The 18,898-nt window shown below is 44.8% G+C and overlaps 1 protein-coding gene across 5 annotated transcripts; it reads right to left on the bottom strand.

Annotated features, from left to right (window-relative positions):
* Positions 1 to 39: 39 nt before the first annotated feature.
* Positions 40 to 18,840, bottom strand: map3k20a (mitogen-activated protein kinase kinase kinase 20a). Of its 5 annotated transcripts, none has more exons than XM_089002283.1 (20): positions 18,541 to 18,840; positions 15,416 to 15,605; positions 13,889 to 13,976; positions 12,732 to 12,833; positions 12,156 to 12,221; positions 11,989 to 12,017; positions 11,510 to 11,647; positions 10,904 to 10,990; positions 10,593 to 10,667; positions 10,413 to 10,519; positions 9,462 to 9,597; positions 6,639 to 6,683; positions 6,531 to 6,561; positions 5,784 to 5,923; positions 5,620 to 5,682; positions 5,154 to 5,243; positions 1,655 to 1,771; positions 1,506 to 1,580; positions 864 to 999; positions 40 to 782 (listed from the first exon to the last, which is right to left on the bottom strand). In XM_089002283.1, the coding sequence occupies exons 2-20, from the start codon at positions 15,572 to 15,574 to the stop codon at positions 100 to 102; spliced, it is 2,367 nt and encodes a 788-aa protein (XP_088858409.1). In that variant the 5' UTR covers positions 15,575 to 15,605; positions 18,541 to 18,840; the 3' UTR covers positions 40 to 99. The 5 variants fall into 5 exon arrangements, with proteins under 5 accessions (XP_088858409.1, XP_088858408.1, XP_088858410.1 ...); XM_089002282.1 differs by lacking the exon at positions 18,541 to 18,840 and adding an exon at positions 17,454 to 17,615; XM_089002284.1 differs by lacking the exon at positions 18,541 to 18,840 and adding an exon at positions 17,260 to 17,282.
* Positions 18,841 to 18,898: the final 58 nt, after the last annotated feature.

The raw sequence follows: 18,898 nt of genomic DNA, 5'->3' as shown, positions 1-18,898 counted from the left end.
TGTCAACTAGTAAAAAAAAAGCAGCAACTCTCAAGCATGTTGTAACTTGAATAAATCTATTTTGAGCACCATTTAAATTATCCTTCAAAATTCATCTTGTCAAAACGCTGTTGAAATGGAGTTTGTGACGTGGCCGTCCGTCCTGCCGGCAGCGCCTCGTCCTCCTCGTCCTCCTCGTCCTCCTCGTCCTCTCCTGGGCCGAGCCCTCCCAGCTTGATTGTCCTGTCGCAGCGACCTTTTGTGGCGCTCCACTTTGATCCAGCCGCCGTCGTTGGCGCTTTTGGCATCCCGGCTTTCCCCGTCGGGGTTTTCCGTCACTGACATAATAGCGGGTCTGGCGCGCGAGCCGGCAGAGCCGGCGGAGCGCGGCCTGGCCGGCTGGCGTGGGCTTCTGTTGCTTTTAGTCCCTCCTCTGGGATCGCCCCTCCCTTGCGCAAAAACGGCGTGCGGCCTGTACTCCGGGACGACGCCGAGGGGCCGCTCTCTTTCCGACGCGCTTTCCGAGGCGCTGCTGCACGGGCTGCTGCCCTTTGACCCCAGGCAGAGCGGGGACAGTTTGGCCGAGAGGCCGGCGGCGGGCGAGGAAGTGCGAGAGTCGTTCCGGGAGACGACGGGGCCGCGGACGGGCGAACGCCGCGCCGCCGCCGCCGCGTAAGACGACGCCCGGCTTTCGTGCGCCGACAGGAACTGAGGAAGCGTGCCGGCGAAGGCGTTGGGCCGCTGCGTCTTCTGACGGACGATTTGCCGTAGCCTCACGCTGCGCATCCACGCTTGGTCCGCGTCTAACACACATGACAACAACTGTAGCAGGGAGACAAAGACAGGCGCCATTTCTGTTGTTGTTGTTGGAAATTCCATCTTACCGGAGTTTGTCAAGTTCAAATGAACGGCTGTGGCTTCCATGACGAGCTCCACCGTTTTGATGGCATCCTGTCCACCCGTCGGACACCACGTCACGGGGCAGCTGTGTTTAGTTGACTTTGGTAACCTGACATTACTCTAGGAAGGAGACATGACTTTGAAAAGTGGCTCCATTTTGGATTGTGCAAAAAATAATAATAATACTTTTTGCTCCCAATCCTTTTGGGAGCAAATTAAAGACTTGAAAAAAATTGTTGTCTCTCATTCCATTTGGCCAATTTCCCAATTGTGGGAGTATGAAAGGCTTTCTTTCTTATTGTTATTACGATTAAAGTCAGAAATCTGAGTTCAAAGTTGGAATCCTGAGTTCAAAGTCAGAATTGTTGACTGGACAAGTTGGCTAACGATAGCATTGAATTGGTACAACAGAGACTGGGCATGACTTGAAATCACACGACGTATGATGACAATGACAAAACTATGTTGGCGTGAGTAGAGAAGCTTCAACCAAAGCCTCTTTGTCTCATTTCAACTTTAGTCCCTGGGCATCAAGACAGGACCCAACTTAATATTTCCTGTCAATTGCCCCCCCAAAAAATTGAGCGGCGCTTCCGGTAATGAGATCGACAGGTGTAATCGTTCACCTTATAGCTGACTGCGTAGTCCACTTTCTGGTTGGCTTGGATGCCGACGATCCATTTGTCCATCACAAATGGCGGCTGCGTTTTGGACACCGTCTTAGTGCGATACAAAAACCAAAATGGACGACGACGACAAAACGGGCACACTAAACCTTGGTCATCCGCAGAGGTTCCACATCCTGCCGATTGGGGTTGAAGACCACATCCTTGACGTGAGTTAAGGCCGCGTCGTCTCCGTCCAGTTCCAAGAACATTTTCCACTTGCAGTCCTTCACGCGGAAAAGAGTTGGTTGTTAAGGCACGGCGGCCAGTCTCGATCCAACCGACCGACGCCTGATTTTGCCACCCTGGAATCAAATCATTGAGCGCCTCACTTTTTCTATTGCGGCTGAAGCAACGGCACAACCTACAGGGCGTTCTGGGGAAGTGCCGCACAATCCAATACTCGACTGCTCAGTCATAATATTAATAATACATTTCATTTATATGCGCCTTTCAAAACTCTCAAGGCCACTTTACAGTCACAGGATATAGCTAGTAGCTAGCTAGCCATCCACCGGCCAGTCAGCTAGTAGCTAGCTAGCTAGCTAGCTATCTCCGGTCACAGCCTGAAGACATTTTGAGGTTTCAGATCAAAAGAGACCAAAGTTATGGATTCCAGTTTCTCTGTCATGGATGTTACGTCGAGGTGTGTCCCACAGTCATCAAAATGCTATTCTGAAATGAAGTTAAGTCAATCAAGTGGAAGATTTGCTGCTACAACCGTGACTGGCAAAAATAACTTGTCTTCATTTTGCAGGCCTTTCTTTACTGCAGCCTCGTTCACTTGTTTGTGTCGCTCGATTGAGTTCAGGTCTGGTGACTGACTCCGCCCGTCGAAAATCTTTCAACCTCCCTCTCTCTCTCTCTCTCCATGAAATTATTTTTTCCCGCCGTGTGTTTTGCATCATTGTCTTGAGAGGTGACAAAACTTTTGCTGGGTAGTTTATCAGCATTTTGATTGTAAAATTGGACTTTAATTGCACCTTTAGCCCCTCGGCTAAAATGTTTGTGATGTCATCGTATATTGTCGTGATAGAGTAGGCAGCATTTTCAGGGACGTGCAGAGACTCATTTTGGGGGGACCTGCCAAAATGACATGACGGACATGATTTTGGCATCTCCCCCACATTTTGGTGAAATGGTAGAGCCCAAAATCGTTTCAAAAAGACAAAATGAGTCCCTGCACGTCCCTGAAAATGCTAATGTCCGTACTTCCAGTGGGAAAAAAAGGTTTGTGTTTGTTCACTCATACGACTTCAGGGTTTGGTGATCCCCCCCCCCCCCCCCCCAAAAAAAAAGGACACCTGAGTCAGTTTCCAGTCAAACTGACCCACCAAATTGTCCAGTAGTATCTGAAAATAGCATCCATCAAAGCGTTTGTGATTGTTTTCTTCCCAGTGGAGGTTGGGGGGCTTCCATCCAAATGCAAACTATGCCATCGCCCCCCCCCCCTTGCGCGCTCCATGCTGACGAAGCAGGAAGGCCAAAGGCCCGCCACCAAGCCGCGGGTCGGCGCCGAACCACACGGGGTTCGGGTCGATCCATTGTGCGCTGATCACAGGGAAGGACATGAGAGGAGCGGCGCCGACACGCTCGTCTGAGGACCCTCGGCCGTCTCCCGCCGGAGCTCGGGGGGCCAATCGCAAAAGGGAAGCTGGAAACACACCTCGGCGCCAGGTCTGATCACTCCGGCAGAAACAATGTGGCGTAATGATGCCTCGGACGCACGCAGCCAGCGCCTATAATGACAACTCATCCATAATTCAGCACCTTTCACTTGGCTGCGCGGCGATATCCTCATTAGCGGGGAACCCTCGCCTCGGTGGCGTGTCAGATGGCGGCCGCTCAATCGCGCGCGAGGCCCTCGTTTTGTCTTTGAGAAGCGCAGCTGCTTCCATGACACCGCCAGCGAAGAGGAGGAGGGGGATGCAGTGTGGGTTTGTTTTATTTTGTGCACACGTACACTCGCACGCACTTTAAAAAAAAAACCCTTCCAGTTTGTAAAAACAAGGCTGACACGGAACCTGACACCAGGCAGGGGAAAATAATTAGCTCTCATTTTCTCAGCCTCCTGTTTCCTTCTCCCCGCTGTGTTTTCGACCCGCGAAACCACCACATGTCAGAAGAAATGGGAGGCAATTAGCGGGCTCGTTTCAGCCCCGCCGAACACACTGAAAGACGACTATTTATGACGGCACAATGAACAGCTGAAAGATTAAATAACGTTTTCCTTGGAAAAAAAGAAAACGACTTCTGGCTAAATGGGCTACTTTTGATTAAATTCCAACGGCAAGTGAAGAGCCGGCCTTTTTTATTTTATTTTTTTCCCTCTCGCCCCCTTCTGGGCGCTCACAAAGGGCGGCGAGTGAGTGGCGCCGGATGTGCTACACGGAGGAGAATGACATGTTTATTTGTCTGCTTTTCTACCTGTAAAATGACGCCTGTAATGGTCAGTGTAACAACTATCATTAGGGAAGGGCATATCAATGCTCCCACTGCCACCAAGCAATCTTCATTCTTGCCATTGGCTTCAAGGGACCATTTTATTCGCTACTCCGACATTCAATTCTGTCTTTTGAAATCTAATCATCCTCAAGCTTGACTGCTTTCTTTATTTGACACCGTGTGAGAAAATTCCCTCGCTATGATACACGAGAGAAAATATCGTGACCGATCGTCCGCTTTTAATCGTAATGCGTCACCCCGGAAACGAGGACGTTCTTTCGCGTAGCGTGTAAACATAACGTGCGAGATGTTGGAGATGTGAAATGTATCAGCCGAAAGATTCTTGTGGCTGGAGAAGATACTATTGGCTTGTAGCTGGCTTTTCACCCCGCAACAACGAGGCGTTCTAAAGCCCCGCTACACGTTTGTGATAGAATGATGATGATCACACCGGGCCGATTATCAAGGGGCTTACACTCACCATTTTGACACATTGGAATCAGGCACTTTTATCAAATACAACGGCCGATAAGCAATCAATTAAAATAAAGAGATGTTAAGCTCTCTAGTGTCAAATGTTGTCATGTATGTCATTAACATGTTGTACTTAATCTGTAAATGTTGAAGGATTAAAAAAAAGTTTGTTTATTTTTTGATATTTTTGTACCAATTTGCTTGGTTCATTTGTATTTTACTCTGCCAAATATGGTAAGGAATGCTTATTTAGGCCGTAATCATAGCGTGTTCGCAAGCTATGCTAGTTAGCTGACTTAATTGTGGACATATAACACCCCACCACCTCCTTTTTTTTTACTACCGCTGTATTTCGGTTAGTTAGTTAGTTAGCTAGCTAGCGAAACTATGCAAACTAGCTAGCTAGCATAACGATGCTAACTAGCTAGCTACTGAAACTAGCTAATTATGCTGGCATAGTTTTGCTAGCTAGCTGGTTTGCATTGTTTCGGTAGCTAGCTAGTTAGCATCGTTTCACTACCTGGATAGCTAACTGAAATACAAGGGTAGTAAAAAAAAAAAAAGGGCGAGGGATGTTATATGGGCACAATTGAGTCATATGAATAGTTCAGACTCTGAATGTGTTTTCAGTGACGACTTTCAAACATGGACGATGAATTTGAAAAGAAGTGAAATGATGAAGCAACTTACTGATTTTCCTTTCCCAGGCTTCCAGTGGTACCCAAAGACGAGTTCCAAGTTCACACTTTGACTGCTTTCCACCTCATTTTCAAGCTCCTCCTTAAAAGACAAAAAAATAATACAAATAAAACACAGTTTTTCAACAAAAGTGACATTCAAAAGTCAAAACATGAGGAACACCTGTACCACGTGAGAAGGGGATCTCTAGCAAATTGTACGCTATGTTGTTAGCGCTTGAAGCAATATTGTCTTTGTTCTCTTTCCTGCCTAACGGCATTTTATTACAGGCATTCACTTTTGTTGATACAGTGTCATTCATCTTTTTTTGCTTGAACTTGTCTTGCACAATATTTGGTGACAACCTTTCCAACAGAGCAAGTTTACAACAGCCCTCATATAAAAAAAAAACAAAAACAAACAACTCAGACACGAGCAAACAGGTTCGACGGAAGGCTTTTATCACACTCTACCTTACCTTGAGCAGAGGTGGAAAGTGCACCAGGCCGAGGTAATCATTAGTGAGCTTTTCAATTTCACTCTGCCAAAGAGTATGGAAACACCACAGAACAAAAAAAAAATCAACCAAGTGTCCAAAAGCATCAACGGTGGAACATCCCAAAGGTTCGAGCCTGGCCTTGCCTTCAAATGCATGACGTGACCTTTGGACTTGATGCCCATGTCGCGCATGTCGTTTTCCGACAGCAGTAAAAGCCTTTTTCCCGTGATGTGATTGTCTCGAAATAGGTCAGCATACAGGTGCATTCCATAGGCGCCGCCCTCTAAAGGAGACAACCACAAGGGCAGTTTTTTTTTTGGACTAAGAGAGCCATTAAAGTCAAATATTGAGACATGTTTCGGCAAGAGACACACACACAGAATATATTTTGGCAAATAACTTTGTGATAATACTCACCATTAATATGAATATAATAATAATAGTTTTCTGTTCCTCATGATTTGTAAAAAAAAAATCCAGCCAATCAATGGGAATGAAAGTCAACATTGGCCAATCTACTGCTGGCTAGCCTGCACGCTGCTCATTAGCTTGCACGCTTGCTCTCTGCCGTCTCTCACAAAAGTGCAGATCACATCCGAGTTACCAAACGGTCCTAAGTCGAAATACGTTGAGAATGTTGAATAGAGACTCGGAGGCTAAATGACTGGCAAACTCCCGCCTCTGGTGCCATGACACTTTTGATTGTTGTGTGCGAGCCAGATGCTGGCAGCAAAAAAAGCCACAATATGTATTTAGTTGGATCCAGATGCAATCATCAAAAGAGCCATATATGGCTAGCGAGCCATATATGGTTCCCGACACCTGGCTCAGACTGATCATCAACCTTTCAAAACAATGTCGGGAAGGGGAAAAAACGTGTTGTTACAAACCTTCACCGAATATTTGCTGCATCCAGAAATACTGCGTGGCATGACGAACACATGTTAGCGGCAAAGAACAATAAAACCAAGATGGTGCGGCGGCGTCGCCACACTGACCACGTGCTCTTCTGTCCACGTGTAGATGTCCAACGTAGGCAGCAGCTGCATGGACGCGAAAGACCTCAGAAGAAATTTGAGATAGGAAATGTCCCCAAAATGGAAGACAAGACATATTTGCAATCAAACAACTTGATATTTTTTTTCCCCGTCGCCCCCAGACGGTCTTTTATGAGACCCGAATGTCCGTCCGCCTGATTTGAATGACAAACTCATTTCTTGCTCAATAAACGTAATTGCGCAGAAACTGGAGAGGCAAAATAAAGACGGCGTCGTTGTGACGGGAAGAATGGGGCGTAATGACAAAAATTGGGAGCAAAGACGACTTGAAGTCATTTCTTTTCAGCGTCTCCTTCACATTAAAAGCTGAACGCGGGTTTCGATAAACAGCGGCGGCTGCGGCTGCTATTGCAGACGCCGGCACGCATTTCACAAAGACTCTCAAGGACACTTTACAGTCACGGGATTTTTTTGTGCGGGTGAGCAGTGGCAGCCATTTGCGCCAGCGTTCACTCTAGCCGGAAGTAACACAGCAGCAAACTTATGAAAGGAAGAGAAAGAAGTAGAAAAACAAAATAGAGGAGCTGCTGGAAAGGCGGTCACTTTCGCGGCGCCATTTTGAAGTAAAAAAACAAATAAAAAAAACAAAATAACAAATAATATGACAACACATCGACAAAGAGAGTCATTCATTCTTCAGCACGTGCTGTAACCTCTTTGTGACATGAATAGTTGTCGATGGGCTGCTTGTGTCCTTTCTTCAAACTTGTGACGGGTTATAAAGCGCAATGTGCACAATTTATTGCTACACGGCTGTCATTGAATCCGTCCTGTGTTCTTCCATCACGGTTTGGTTGGAGGCCGCCACAAAAATGGACAAAATCTGACTTCCACGGACGGTTAGGACGGCGGAAAAAATCATTGGCACCGCCCTAGCCACTCTCGAGGACTTGCACACTGCAAGAATCAAAAAAAGGGAGTGGAAAAATCCTAATGGACCCTCTGCACCCTGCCCACCACCTTTTCCAGCCCCCCCCCCATACAGATCTATGCGCACCAATATACCTGTATAGTGCCTCTTTGCAATTTTCTTAACGATGATACTAGTGCAGCGGAAACAAATTCCTTGTGTGGCCAATAAACCGTTTTATTTTGTTATGCTTAGAATATCTTGTTTTCTATCCTTTCACTCCCACCCCAACCCCATCCCTCTTCAATTGCTGCTGTGGACTGCAAATTTCCCCATTGCGGGACGAATAAAGGTATTCTGATTCTGATTCTGATAAAGATGATTGTGATTCCGAGTCCAAAGAAGCAATCAAAGCGGTGGCGTGTTTCAACACCATCAAGCCTCATCCCCAAAATACGACAGTCGTGCTAATTCAATGCGAACAACAACATGCGAGGAGTATTACGCAAGGTACGAGCGGCATTTCTGGGGGTCAAATCGTCAGAAACATTGTCATTATTAAAACGTCCAATTATTTTTGGCCTTCTTATTAAGTACTTCACACAAGGACATCTCAGTAAGTGAGAGAGTGGTCCCAACAAGTGCACTTGGCCACATTCAGAACAAATTGGCCAATCTTAATGTCAGCAAAATGTCAGCTGATCATAAAAGATTGGCTTTTTCCCCCGAGGAACCGGCGCTCGTGGCTTCTTTCTTCACAGCATGGCGCATCAAGCATAGCGCAAATGACTTCCCATCATGTCCATTGGCGGCCCACGACTCAATGGAGAATTCATTTCTCTGTCAAGTGGCTCTTTTTCCCGAATGACAGACTAAATGCATTAAAGGCACACCAAAATAGCATAGCGCTTTCATCTGGTGTAATTATAGCTAATGCTTTCGGAGTAATTGATCGAGAAACAAGTTTTTCCACAACACCAATCCTGCTTTAGTTGGAATTTGAGTTGACCGACAAGAGGCGGCGGCGCATTGATTTAGAGAACGGGGGAAGGACATACGAGCCGTAACCACCCGAAAAAAAAAAGAAAAAAAAACACCCTGCTACTTCTAACTATTCTATTATCCAAAAGCAAAAAAATACTTTTTAGATGGGCTTTTACGCAACAGTACATGGGCTCATTATATAGGACGGCATACAATTGGCTGCCATGGCAACCTAAAAGAAGCCTGAAGCTAGCTAGCCAGCTAGCTAGCTATTTAGCTGTAACCTAAGAGCAGCCTGACACTAGCTAGCTAGCTATCTGTAAGCTAAAAGCAGCCTGAAGCTATCTATCTGTCTGTCTCTATTTATCTAACTATCTATCTAGCTAGCTAGCTATCCATTCATTAATCCATCCGGCTATTGGATTGGATTGGATTGGATTTGCCTTTATTAGTCTCACAGTGGAGAAATTTACATTTCACAGCAGCAAAGTGATGAAAGGAATGAAAGTAGAAAAAAGAAATACATGAGCTGCTGGAAAGGCAGCCACTCTCGCGGCGCCGTCTTGAAGTCAAAAGAACAAAAAAAACTAAATAACAATCTCTATCGCTATCAATATCTATCTGTTTATTTATTTATTGCCCTTTCTAGTTCCCGGGTGCTGGGGAGAAAAATTGGTGACAAAGAAAAACGAATCGAGCTGTAAATAGGAGTGGCCAAAGCGTAATTAGTGCACTTTTCCCGCATTCACATTTGAATTTTCTGTAATTCCGTCACTGACCGAGAGGGGCGCTGTTAGGCCACTTCTCACTAAAGTTGTAGTGCAAAAGCCGCAAAGGAGTCATAATAATAATAATAATAATAATAATAATAATAATAATAATAATCCATTTCATTTCTAAGCGCCTTTCAAAAGTCTCAAGTAACTTGCCGGACTGTTGGATTGTTGGATGAGTTTCCGCTCCCACATCTTCAGTCGGCGTTCCCTTTCCTTCAGTTCTTGCTCTTTGCTACTCAGGTCTCTCTCCAGCTTCTTCAGCCTGTCGAGCGTGGCTTCGATTTCGCACCTTGAAGCCACCAAAAACAACAACCAAAAAAAGACTTAACAGGAAACGTAATCTGTGTCATAACTGACATTTTGGTCGTTGACAGGATGACGGAAACACAAAAAAAACGTGGATGGATGAAGTTGTGGTTGTGCTTCAGGTTTGATTTTTTTTTCTTCCCTCCTTTTCACATGTTTAAGAGACGGTTTCTCCCTTATCACCCCCCCCCGACCAAAGAAAAAAAGTCTATGTATATTTCAGAACTTTCAAAGAAGAACAAACATCTCTTGGACCAATTGGAGTCTAGATGTCTAGTGACCGGTTGGCTATTTGGAGCCCGCCGCAACTTGCGCGGACGCTGCAGCGGCGGCAGCGCGACTTTGTGAAGAAGAAGAAGAAGAAGGCACACGCCGCCGGGGTCGAGGCAGAATAAAGTAGCAGCTGAGACTCAGGCTGTGCCGAACATCAAGTGAACCTCCAGCTGCTCACACAGCCCAATTAAACACTTGTACTTGAAAAAGATGGTGATTATTTTTAGGGTAAAGAGAGGAAATGTATCCAGATGGGAGGATTGCTTGGAGGTTTTCATGCCTTTCTCTCGCCGTCAGGCAAGTCATTAAAGATCTATATGAAGCATCTCCACTTGGTTTTTGTTTTGTATTTCCCGCCCCCCGTCAGCCACATTTCCCCGTCATTCTTTGCAAGCAATTTCCTTTAGGCTGAGCGCACATTGAGCCGCCAATACGTCGCGTTGGCCTGACATTAATTTCATCTGTGCTGTATGTCATGCATATTAGCATATTTGACAATAAAGCTGACTTTGACTTTGACGTTACCTCCATTCAGATTTGTTGTGGAGGAAAGAGTTGCACTGTTGCGAAAGTTGGCTGTCGTTGGCCATGGTCTCTAAAGTGGACAGGATCTGCTTGAACGTTGGCCTCTCCTGAACGGAGGGAAAAAAACAACAACTTTGAAACGGTCGCCGCTTTCAACGGAGCGGCGGCGGCGGCGCTCACTTTGGGATCCGTCATCCAGCAGTCCCTCATCAGATTTGCAAAGCTAGCGGGACAGCCGCTGGGGATGGTCAACCTCTGAAAAGGCAAACGCGCAGCGATGCCACGACAATTTCATTTCGTTCCATCTGCTTTGGAAACCAAACACTCTTTCCCCATTGAAATGAATGGAAAGGCCATTATTCCGATCCATAAAACATGAGACTGCGATGTATGAAAATGTAGATAACGCAGACATGAATTTAATGGGGATATTGCGCAGCTCCCTCTTCCGCACAATACGCAGCAAATTAAGCGATCGGGCGATAAAACACCTCCTCCTTTTCCACGACGAGCCAAGCGACTTGTAAGCCTTCCAGGCCCTTGAACGGTATCTCGCGCGTCAGCATTTCCCAAAGCACCTGCAAACAAAAGACGCGTGGAAATAGTCATTTATACGCTAGCGTCGATGAGAAGGTTTCTTCAGACGTCATCAGCTAGCATTCCTTTAAAGCATCACTTTGCTGCTGTGAAATGTACATTTCTCCACTGCGAGACTAATAAAGGCAAATCTAATCTGTACTTCTTTCAAGGTGTCGGACGTTTCGATTCTTATCAGAATACTTCCGTTCCAATACTGGTTGCGGTCATTAGCGTGCATTCAATGTAACGGTTGACATTTGAAATTGGTTTGGAATGAACAAATGCCTTTTTAGAATTATACACGCAGTCTTGGCTCCATAAGGTTCGCCGGTTAGCACTCAAAAGCACAAGTTGACTCATGATCATGTGACTTCCCCAAACGTGGCACGCCGGATGAGGAGTGGTCACTAAATCCACATTTTCCCCGTGCACTAGCGCTTTCAACATCGGAAAGTTTCTTCAAGCTTTGTGCCGACGCGCGCACTATTTCTTTGCACGTCTGTTTTTTTGCCACTCACCACCGCGTAAGAGTAAGTGTCACAGGTCTCGGACACCGGCAGGCTCTGGATGACCTCGGGCGCCATCCATGGGAAGGTGCCCACTAAAGACATGTGTGTCGTGTGGGTCAAGAACTTGGAGGCCCCAAAATCACAAATCTGAAAAGAAAAAGCAAGCAAGCAATACAAAATATACATCTAATGATAAATAAATACGCCTAAAACAAAGCAAGAAATAAATAAACAAAGACATATGCCTATAAATAAATAAAACCACCTAAAATAAACAAAAAATAAGAAAATCCATCGAAAAATAAAGAAATGCACCTTAAAATAAATAAACGTGCCTAAAAATATTGTAACTAAATACACCTTGAATGTTTATCGTACGGTTTATCAAATCTTTTCAACATCACAATGTTAGCTCAAGCTAACTGCAAACTCCACTTTGAATGACATGAAATCCACACATAAGGCTCAAGCTGCTTAGTCACACCTACCTTGAGGACTTTATCTGCCGTTATAACAACTGAAAGACAAATCATATTTTCTCTGCGATAAAAATGACCAAAGCAGTCATAAAAACACACGTAACCGCATGCACTCGCCAGACGCAACGTTAGATACACCCCACAGACGTTATTGAGAGAAAAATAGTATTGTGTACCATTCCTTGACTTCAAGTCTCTGTGAATCACCTTTACAGGAGCCTCCGAGTGCAAATAGTGGATTCCTGAAGTCAAAACAAACGGGAAAAAAACTCTTCTTTATTTGTTGATTTATATTTTGTGCTGACTTAGCACGATGCTAAAAACGTGAATTCGCTAGACAGCGATCGGCATCAAATTGTGGTATGACAGCCACGATAGCTAGCTCGATTCTTTCTTTCCTTCATCACTTTGCTGCTGTGAAATGTACATTTCTCCACTGCGAGACAAATCAAGGTACAGCCAAATTCAATCCAATAGCTAGCTAGCTCGATGGATAGTTTGATAGAATACAATACTGAGCTCATGTACTCTAATGTCAAAGTCCATTTAAAAATTATTTTTTTGCTCAAATAAATTTTGATCAAACAAAATACAAATTAAATTGATGTTTACTCTTTCGTGCATGCTGTAAATTAACGAGACGATAAGGTGTCCACCGTGGCAGAAAAGATCGCATGTAAATGACCCTAGCAAAAGATGTTGATGGAGGCCTTGAAACAGAAAACAACGTGGCGAAACACGACTCGGCTGACCTCTGGCGATCTCTGCGGCCCACGTCATAATGTGGCCCATGTCCATTTCGTCACTCTCGTCGCAGGAAAGGTAGTCGTACAGCGACCCCCCGCTGGCGTATTCTGTCCAGGAAACGGGAAGGCACAAAAATAAACACTTCTTAGGCAGGCCCGAGAGCACACAAGCAAAATGGAAGAGCATTATGCCTGATTTTAAACCTCGCTGTATTTTTTACAAGGTATAAGCTCGCACATTTGACTTGAAGTACTTATTAGCAAAAAAAATAAAAATAAAGCATGGTTCAAAAATAGATCGTAAGCCTACTTCTGCAAAATTGCATTCCGCCGCTGCCAAGACAACGCGCCACTAATCGCCGCCGTTTATCATACGGGCGGCCATCTTATTACTCGGACGGCACGTTTGCTTCAACTTATCTCAAGCCAAAACACTCAAGTTCATACCCGTCTCCTGCCGCACTTTGGACTTTAACCTCCGCATTCCACAGAGAATATGACGTCAACCGTTTGTGTTTAGCGCAGGCTTTTGGGAACTTTTTGACGCATTTTTCCCATCTCACGCTTTATAATTAAAAGGACCTTTGCCTCCATTAACTGATTTCTACGAGCCGGTCTTCCTTCGTCGAGGGAGGGAGGGAGACAGCTCCGTGCATGGATATTGAAGCACATGGGAGCATGTGTCATCTTGGCCACTGGGAGCATATCAATATCAACACAGGAAATTACAACGGACAATTGATAATATGGCGGTAATATGATTCAGCCTTGACTAAACATACACCGACGACTGACTTTCCAACAACAAATGCATTTTTGTTGCCAAAAGGGACGCCATAGCAGAAATGTTTTTGTTTTACTTGCTGCTCGCTCATTTTTTTCCATATACTGTATAAGGTGCACCTTCAATGAATGAATGGTTTTTTTTCCAAATATATAAATATATTTAAAAAAATCCAAATATAAGGCACAGGTCTTATGTGGTATAAGACTTGTCGTGGCTCAATATGACTTGACAGATAAGGCGTACAAGGCGGAGGGTCATTTTTTCAAGAAAATCAAGTCTTTTGGGTGCGCCTTATACACCGGAAAATACGGTGGTTTACATTGCGCGGGACTGGTACGTGTGGGGGGCGAGGGCTCAAAATATTTCAGTCGCTTACCAGTGACGATTCCGTAGTTGGGAGCCTCCACAATGGCGCCATAAAACTGGATGATGTTACGATGGCTGAGGACGCTGAGGATTTCAGCCTGGGTGGGGGACACGCATGTCGTTTTCATCAAGCAGGTGGGATGAAAATTCACCCAAACACCAGGAGAATGCCGCACAAGGCGTACGGAAAACGTCCCTTTTGCTTGCGTTTCGGCATGAAGTGTGTCCTTTGTTTTTTTACCACTTTTCTTGATTGTGCAAGAATGACATTGGAACATACTTTTGTTATGCATTTTTGAGCTTGAGGAAACATTTATGGCTGAATTTTGGGAGGGCTTGGAACGATGAGGGTATTCACATGGAAAAGGCATCTTGATTTAGATCATTTTCACGTGAAGACATTTCTTACAGAACCAAGTAACTCATTTGCCGCCATTGCCGTATTTTCTCGGCAATTGAAATGTGTGACATGAGCGCCATTCCCGAATTTCTTCGGATTTTGGGTTTTCTTTCGGGCGGTGCCGATAAACCGCCGGTCAGACCTCTGGCAATGTTTTTCCCATCCACGAGGGGGCAGCATTTGGCTTTTGTCCATGCATGTTATCGCTTTGTTCCAGCTTCAGCTCTTGTTAAAGCGCTATATAAATCAATATGTATGTATTGGACAAGCAGGGGACATTGTGAATGAGGGTATTACTGCCGAGAAAGCACGGCAACTTCACTCGGATATCATCAAGAGGCAACTACATCAACGACCATCACAAAGGTCAATAAAACCACTTGATTATACAGTACAGGTTATTTCTTTCATTACAATACAATAGCTCATTTATTATATGTAAAATAAGGTATATTTTGTGTAGTTTTAAGGCTTATTTAGTAGAAAATTATGTTTTATGGGGACCTGGCAACGGATTATTCTCCTTTTAATGGTTCCCTATGGGAAATAAATGTTTGACAGTCACACTTTTGGCCTTACACACACACACACTTTCTGGCACCCAATGAAGTTGGTAAGCTGAGGTATCACAGTATAGTGCATTATAGATGTGTAGCATAGCGAAAGCGAAAGCTGGAGTGAATGGAAAGCTGACAAAAGCACTTGATTGCTAAGTAAGCGGAGCAAAAATTAAGCAAACAATTGCTTCCCCACTTGAAAGATGACATTTCTTTTTCACCAGACTTGAAGTTCAGCCCGTGATCTCGTACTGCGGATCCATAAAAGATACTCAAAAATAGGCTGTCAGAGGTTGACAAATAAAGCTTTTTCAGAGATTAATTCTTTTTTTTTTTTTTTTGGGGGGGGGGGGGGGGTGGCTTTGAAACAATGTATTTGAATCAGGGGGTCACCGTTTTGTAACAATGACAGTGCTGCAATTCTTGTGGTGGGGGAGTATAATGACCATGAGTGATGTGAGCGAAAGTCACCACGTCCCACTAAACGGGCCAGCAATTAAAATGATTACAATGGTGACAATTAAAAAAAAAAAAGGTAGAAAGTGTACATGAAAAGCCCCCGGGCAATTACAACTCCCACCTCGTTCTCAATCTTGAGCAGCTTTTTCACGGCCACCTCTTTGTCCTGCGAGATCCATCGGGCCCGGTAGACGCTTCCGAAGCTGCCGCCGCCGCAGTTCTCGAAGAAGTGGATGTCATCAAACTTGATTTGCACAAAGGAGCCGCTATGAGACGACATCTCATTCTGACACTCGGCGCTGACGACGCTTCTGGAAAAAAAAAAAAGTGGAATGAGGCTTGATGCGGAAGCGGCGTCTCGATCATTGTTTTGTCATGGAAATGCAGTCATTGCCGTGGTACACCGAAAAGAAACGGACGGTTTTTCAGCAATTTTTGGCCACGGAGGACACTCTGCTGAGCGTTGAGCGCCAATGCGTAGTTGGAACTGTTGCGGCTTGGAATTGAAGCAGACAATCTCTTTTCGTCAACGGATGCTGCGGCTCCGTGTTTACTTTCAATATGTAGCTTGTAACAGACATGCACATTACACCGTGATGTCCCTGATCCACTGGTGAAAAGGACGCATTGATCCTCTCCTGTTTTTAATCAAGAACTGCTTAAGATTGATGACTGCGTTTTTGTGTTGTCATATGATTTTGTTCTTTTGGCTTCAAGATGGCGCCGCGACAGTGACTGCCTTTACAGCAGCTCCTGTATTTTGTTTTTCTACTTCTTCCTTTCCTCTTCCCTCCATAACTTTGCTGCTGTGAAACAAATATGTCTCCACTGCGAGACTACTAAAGGCGAATCCGATCCAATGGATGACTTTGGCTCAATTATCACAAAGGGAGCTAATGCTTTGCGACCATTCGCACGCATTCACGCTACGCTTAGCCCTGGCGGGAAGCGGCTCCGCGGCCCGGCGCGCTGTATTGTGCGACCACTCAAGCAGGGTCACGGGGGAACGGTGACGCCGCACCGCTTCACCCGCATGAGAGCGTTGTTCAAGTGACATCACGCACAAAGACGGACGGACGGACGCAACGGGAATTTGTCAGACCGTGCTGGGATTCACACAGACGGGCGGACGCGGGTGGAAGGCTAGTAGCCATTTCACAAAGGTGGACGCCAACTTTACATCAGCTTGTAGTTCTCTCACAAATGTGCTCGGCACACTTGGATCATCAGCGAGTCTATCTCTGCGTCCACAATCTCAAACACGATGTACGCAACTCTCCTGGGCTGAATTTGAAAGGAACGACTTGATCTACGTTCCTGAGGCGGGAAGTAAATCAATTGTGTTTACTCCCACGAGGGCGCAGGCGTCCCTATGTGAAAACGCCGACATGCGCGCAGTTAGACTCCACTTTACACTTTGAGACTTGCGCTTTCCACAAAAATAGGGCCCTACCTCTCCAAAATTCAAGACTACTTTGTTGTCAGTCTTTGCACAGGTTTTCACCAATTATCTTCAAAATGCATTTAGAAAGAAATGGCCGCAATTACCTTCCAGTGTTTGACGGATAAAGACAATTGCATTTGATCTTTCTTTGGCAACATTTATCGGGGTGCAATTTGATTTACGTTTGTTTCCAAATTGTTTTCGGCGCAACATTGAGGTTCAAATTGCACTGCGTTACAGTGGCACACAGTAATACTGCATACGTTTATTTTGTCGTAATAAAACCATCTCGATTTTGATGATCGATTCGTCACGGTGAAGTATGCTGTTTTTTTATAATGGTGATAACTTGGGGAGTATTTTTGAAGGAGGTAATTGGAGATGGATGGATGGATAGATATAGACAGATAGATAAAAACGAGACTTTGAAAACATTCATCATCTACACTTTCACATTGTCCATCAGTGCTGCCACCCACATGCTGATAAATTGTGTTGATAAGAGCCTATTTGGGTAGTACCTGAAGTAGTTGCAGACTAGTAGTATTCATGGTAAGCCAAACTAAAACCAAACTGAAAACGTGACGAGAAAAACGTCAAGAGCGGCCTTTGATTTGAGAGTTGAAAGTTGTCAAACTGTCGTCCACGAGGATGCCGAGCCACGCACAAAACAAAGCGATCGCGTACACAAATGTAGTACGCTCATCATACGTACCGGACACAAACTTTTTGGGGAGGTCGTCAAAGCTCGTCTTTACAGGAAAACAAAATGGAATAAGGAATCGAAAATGTTCCCGGAAATCAGGCGATACTCGCCTTTTTTTTTTCATTTTCAGGCGCTCTCCCCACGGCGGTTTGACTGGTTACACAACTTCTCGACTTGCTTTGAAGGACGCGGACTCTTTTGACCCTCAATTCGAGTGACAACGGCGCTCTCTGCTGGCGACAAACGGCAATGGTTCTCTTCGATGATCAAGCTCGTTTGCCTTCGAAACCTAGCAAACTAGCGTTAGCAAGCTAAGTTAACCAATATGAAGCCAATATGAAGTACACAAAGGGAAAACAATTGCTGAGTAGCCTCGTTGTGTTTTTGAGGTGACAGTAAATACAATCAAGTCATTTTCATCCGTTAAGCGATTTGTTACAGCTTTAGCTGTTGTTAAAGCACTATACTGTATACTGTCAATCAATATGTATGTATTGTAGTGTCTTCTTTTCCTTTCGGCTTATCCCTTCAGGGGTCGCCACAGGAAATCAGTGTCCTCCATCGAACCCAGTTTTGCGCATCCTCTTCTCTCACACCAGCTACCTTCATGTCCTCTTTGACAACATTCATAAATGTGATGTATTTTTGTATTTTATGGACAATGCGTATTGTATCTCGGTCTTGGGTGGAATTATTCCACACTTAAGGCCTCTGTCAATTAAATGGCTACAGTGCAGGTGCCAAAACCTTACCCTGGCGAATGGGTTGGGATGGAGGTCGAAATCAGATCATTTCAAGTTTGACAAGACATTTTGGCGTACATTGTTCGTCAAAATTGAAGCCGGAAATGTATTCAGGAAAGTATCCCCTCAACAAAGGAAACAACAAATGACTTTTGTTTCAAACACGAATCGGCACGGCATATCAAATGAAAACGAAGCGTATTGCTCGCCAAAATTGTAAACATTTGTAAAAATAAAATAAAAAACCTTCAAAATAAAGCAGTTCCTCACATGTAAAATCTAATTTTGAGTAAGCTCGGATGCACAACATGCCACATCACTGATTAGTCAGAATAGTTCATGCCAAAACAAACCTTGCTTCCTTCGATGGTGCCGGGCCAGGTTATTTCCACATAAAACGCAGCCACGCAGCCATCCGAACTCAGGTCCACAAGTGCGAGTGCTCCAAAATTGACACACGCAGCCTCAAATCGGATCCCCTCCGTCCCAAAGGAAACGGACCGTCTCGTTCAGGAAACCGATTTAGACCAGAAGAGTAGAATCAATATAAACCTCGCGCGCAGTTTAAAGTCGTGCATTAAGTGCAATTTCTATCGTAAGAAAAGAATGAAGTTGAATTCTTCTTTAGGTTAATAGTGACGCACGATCGCAATGAGTTTGACGGCAACTGCTGCCATCAGGTGGTCATCGCCTCAAACTGAAAGTTAGTCA

This window comes from Hippocampus bargibanti, linkage group LG08 (assembly GCF_051943395.1).
Source record: "Hippocampus bargibanti isolate YZ-2025 linkage group LG08, ASM5194339v1, whole genome shotgun sequence".
NCBI classification, from domain to species: Eukaryota; Metazoa; Chordata; class Actinopteri; order Syngnathiformes; family Syngnathidae; genus Hippocampus; species Hippocampus bargibanti.
The sequence above is the reverse complement of the archived record's forward strand: the minus strand, read 5'-3'. Positions and strand labels throughout refer to the sequence as shown.

Excerpts from the sequence above, each read along its gene's own strand:
- map3k20a (XM_089002283.1), bottom strand. The coding sequence starts at position 15,574 with ATGTCGTCTCATAGCGGCTCCTTTGTGCAAATCAAGTTTGATGACATC. Across the intron at positions 12,222-12,731 it reads GGCCGCAGAGATCGCCAGAG|GAATCCACTATTTGCACTCG; the intron begins GTCAGCCGAGTC and ends TTTTGACTTCAG. Across the intron at positions 12,018-12,155 it reads AGACTTGAAGTCAAGGAATG|TTGTTATAACGGCAGATAAA; the intron begins GTACACAATACT and ends TTTGTCTTTCAG.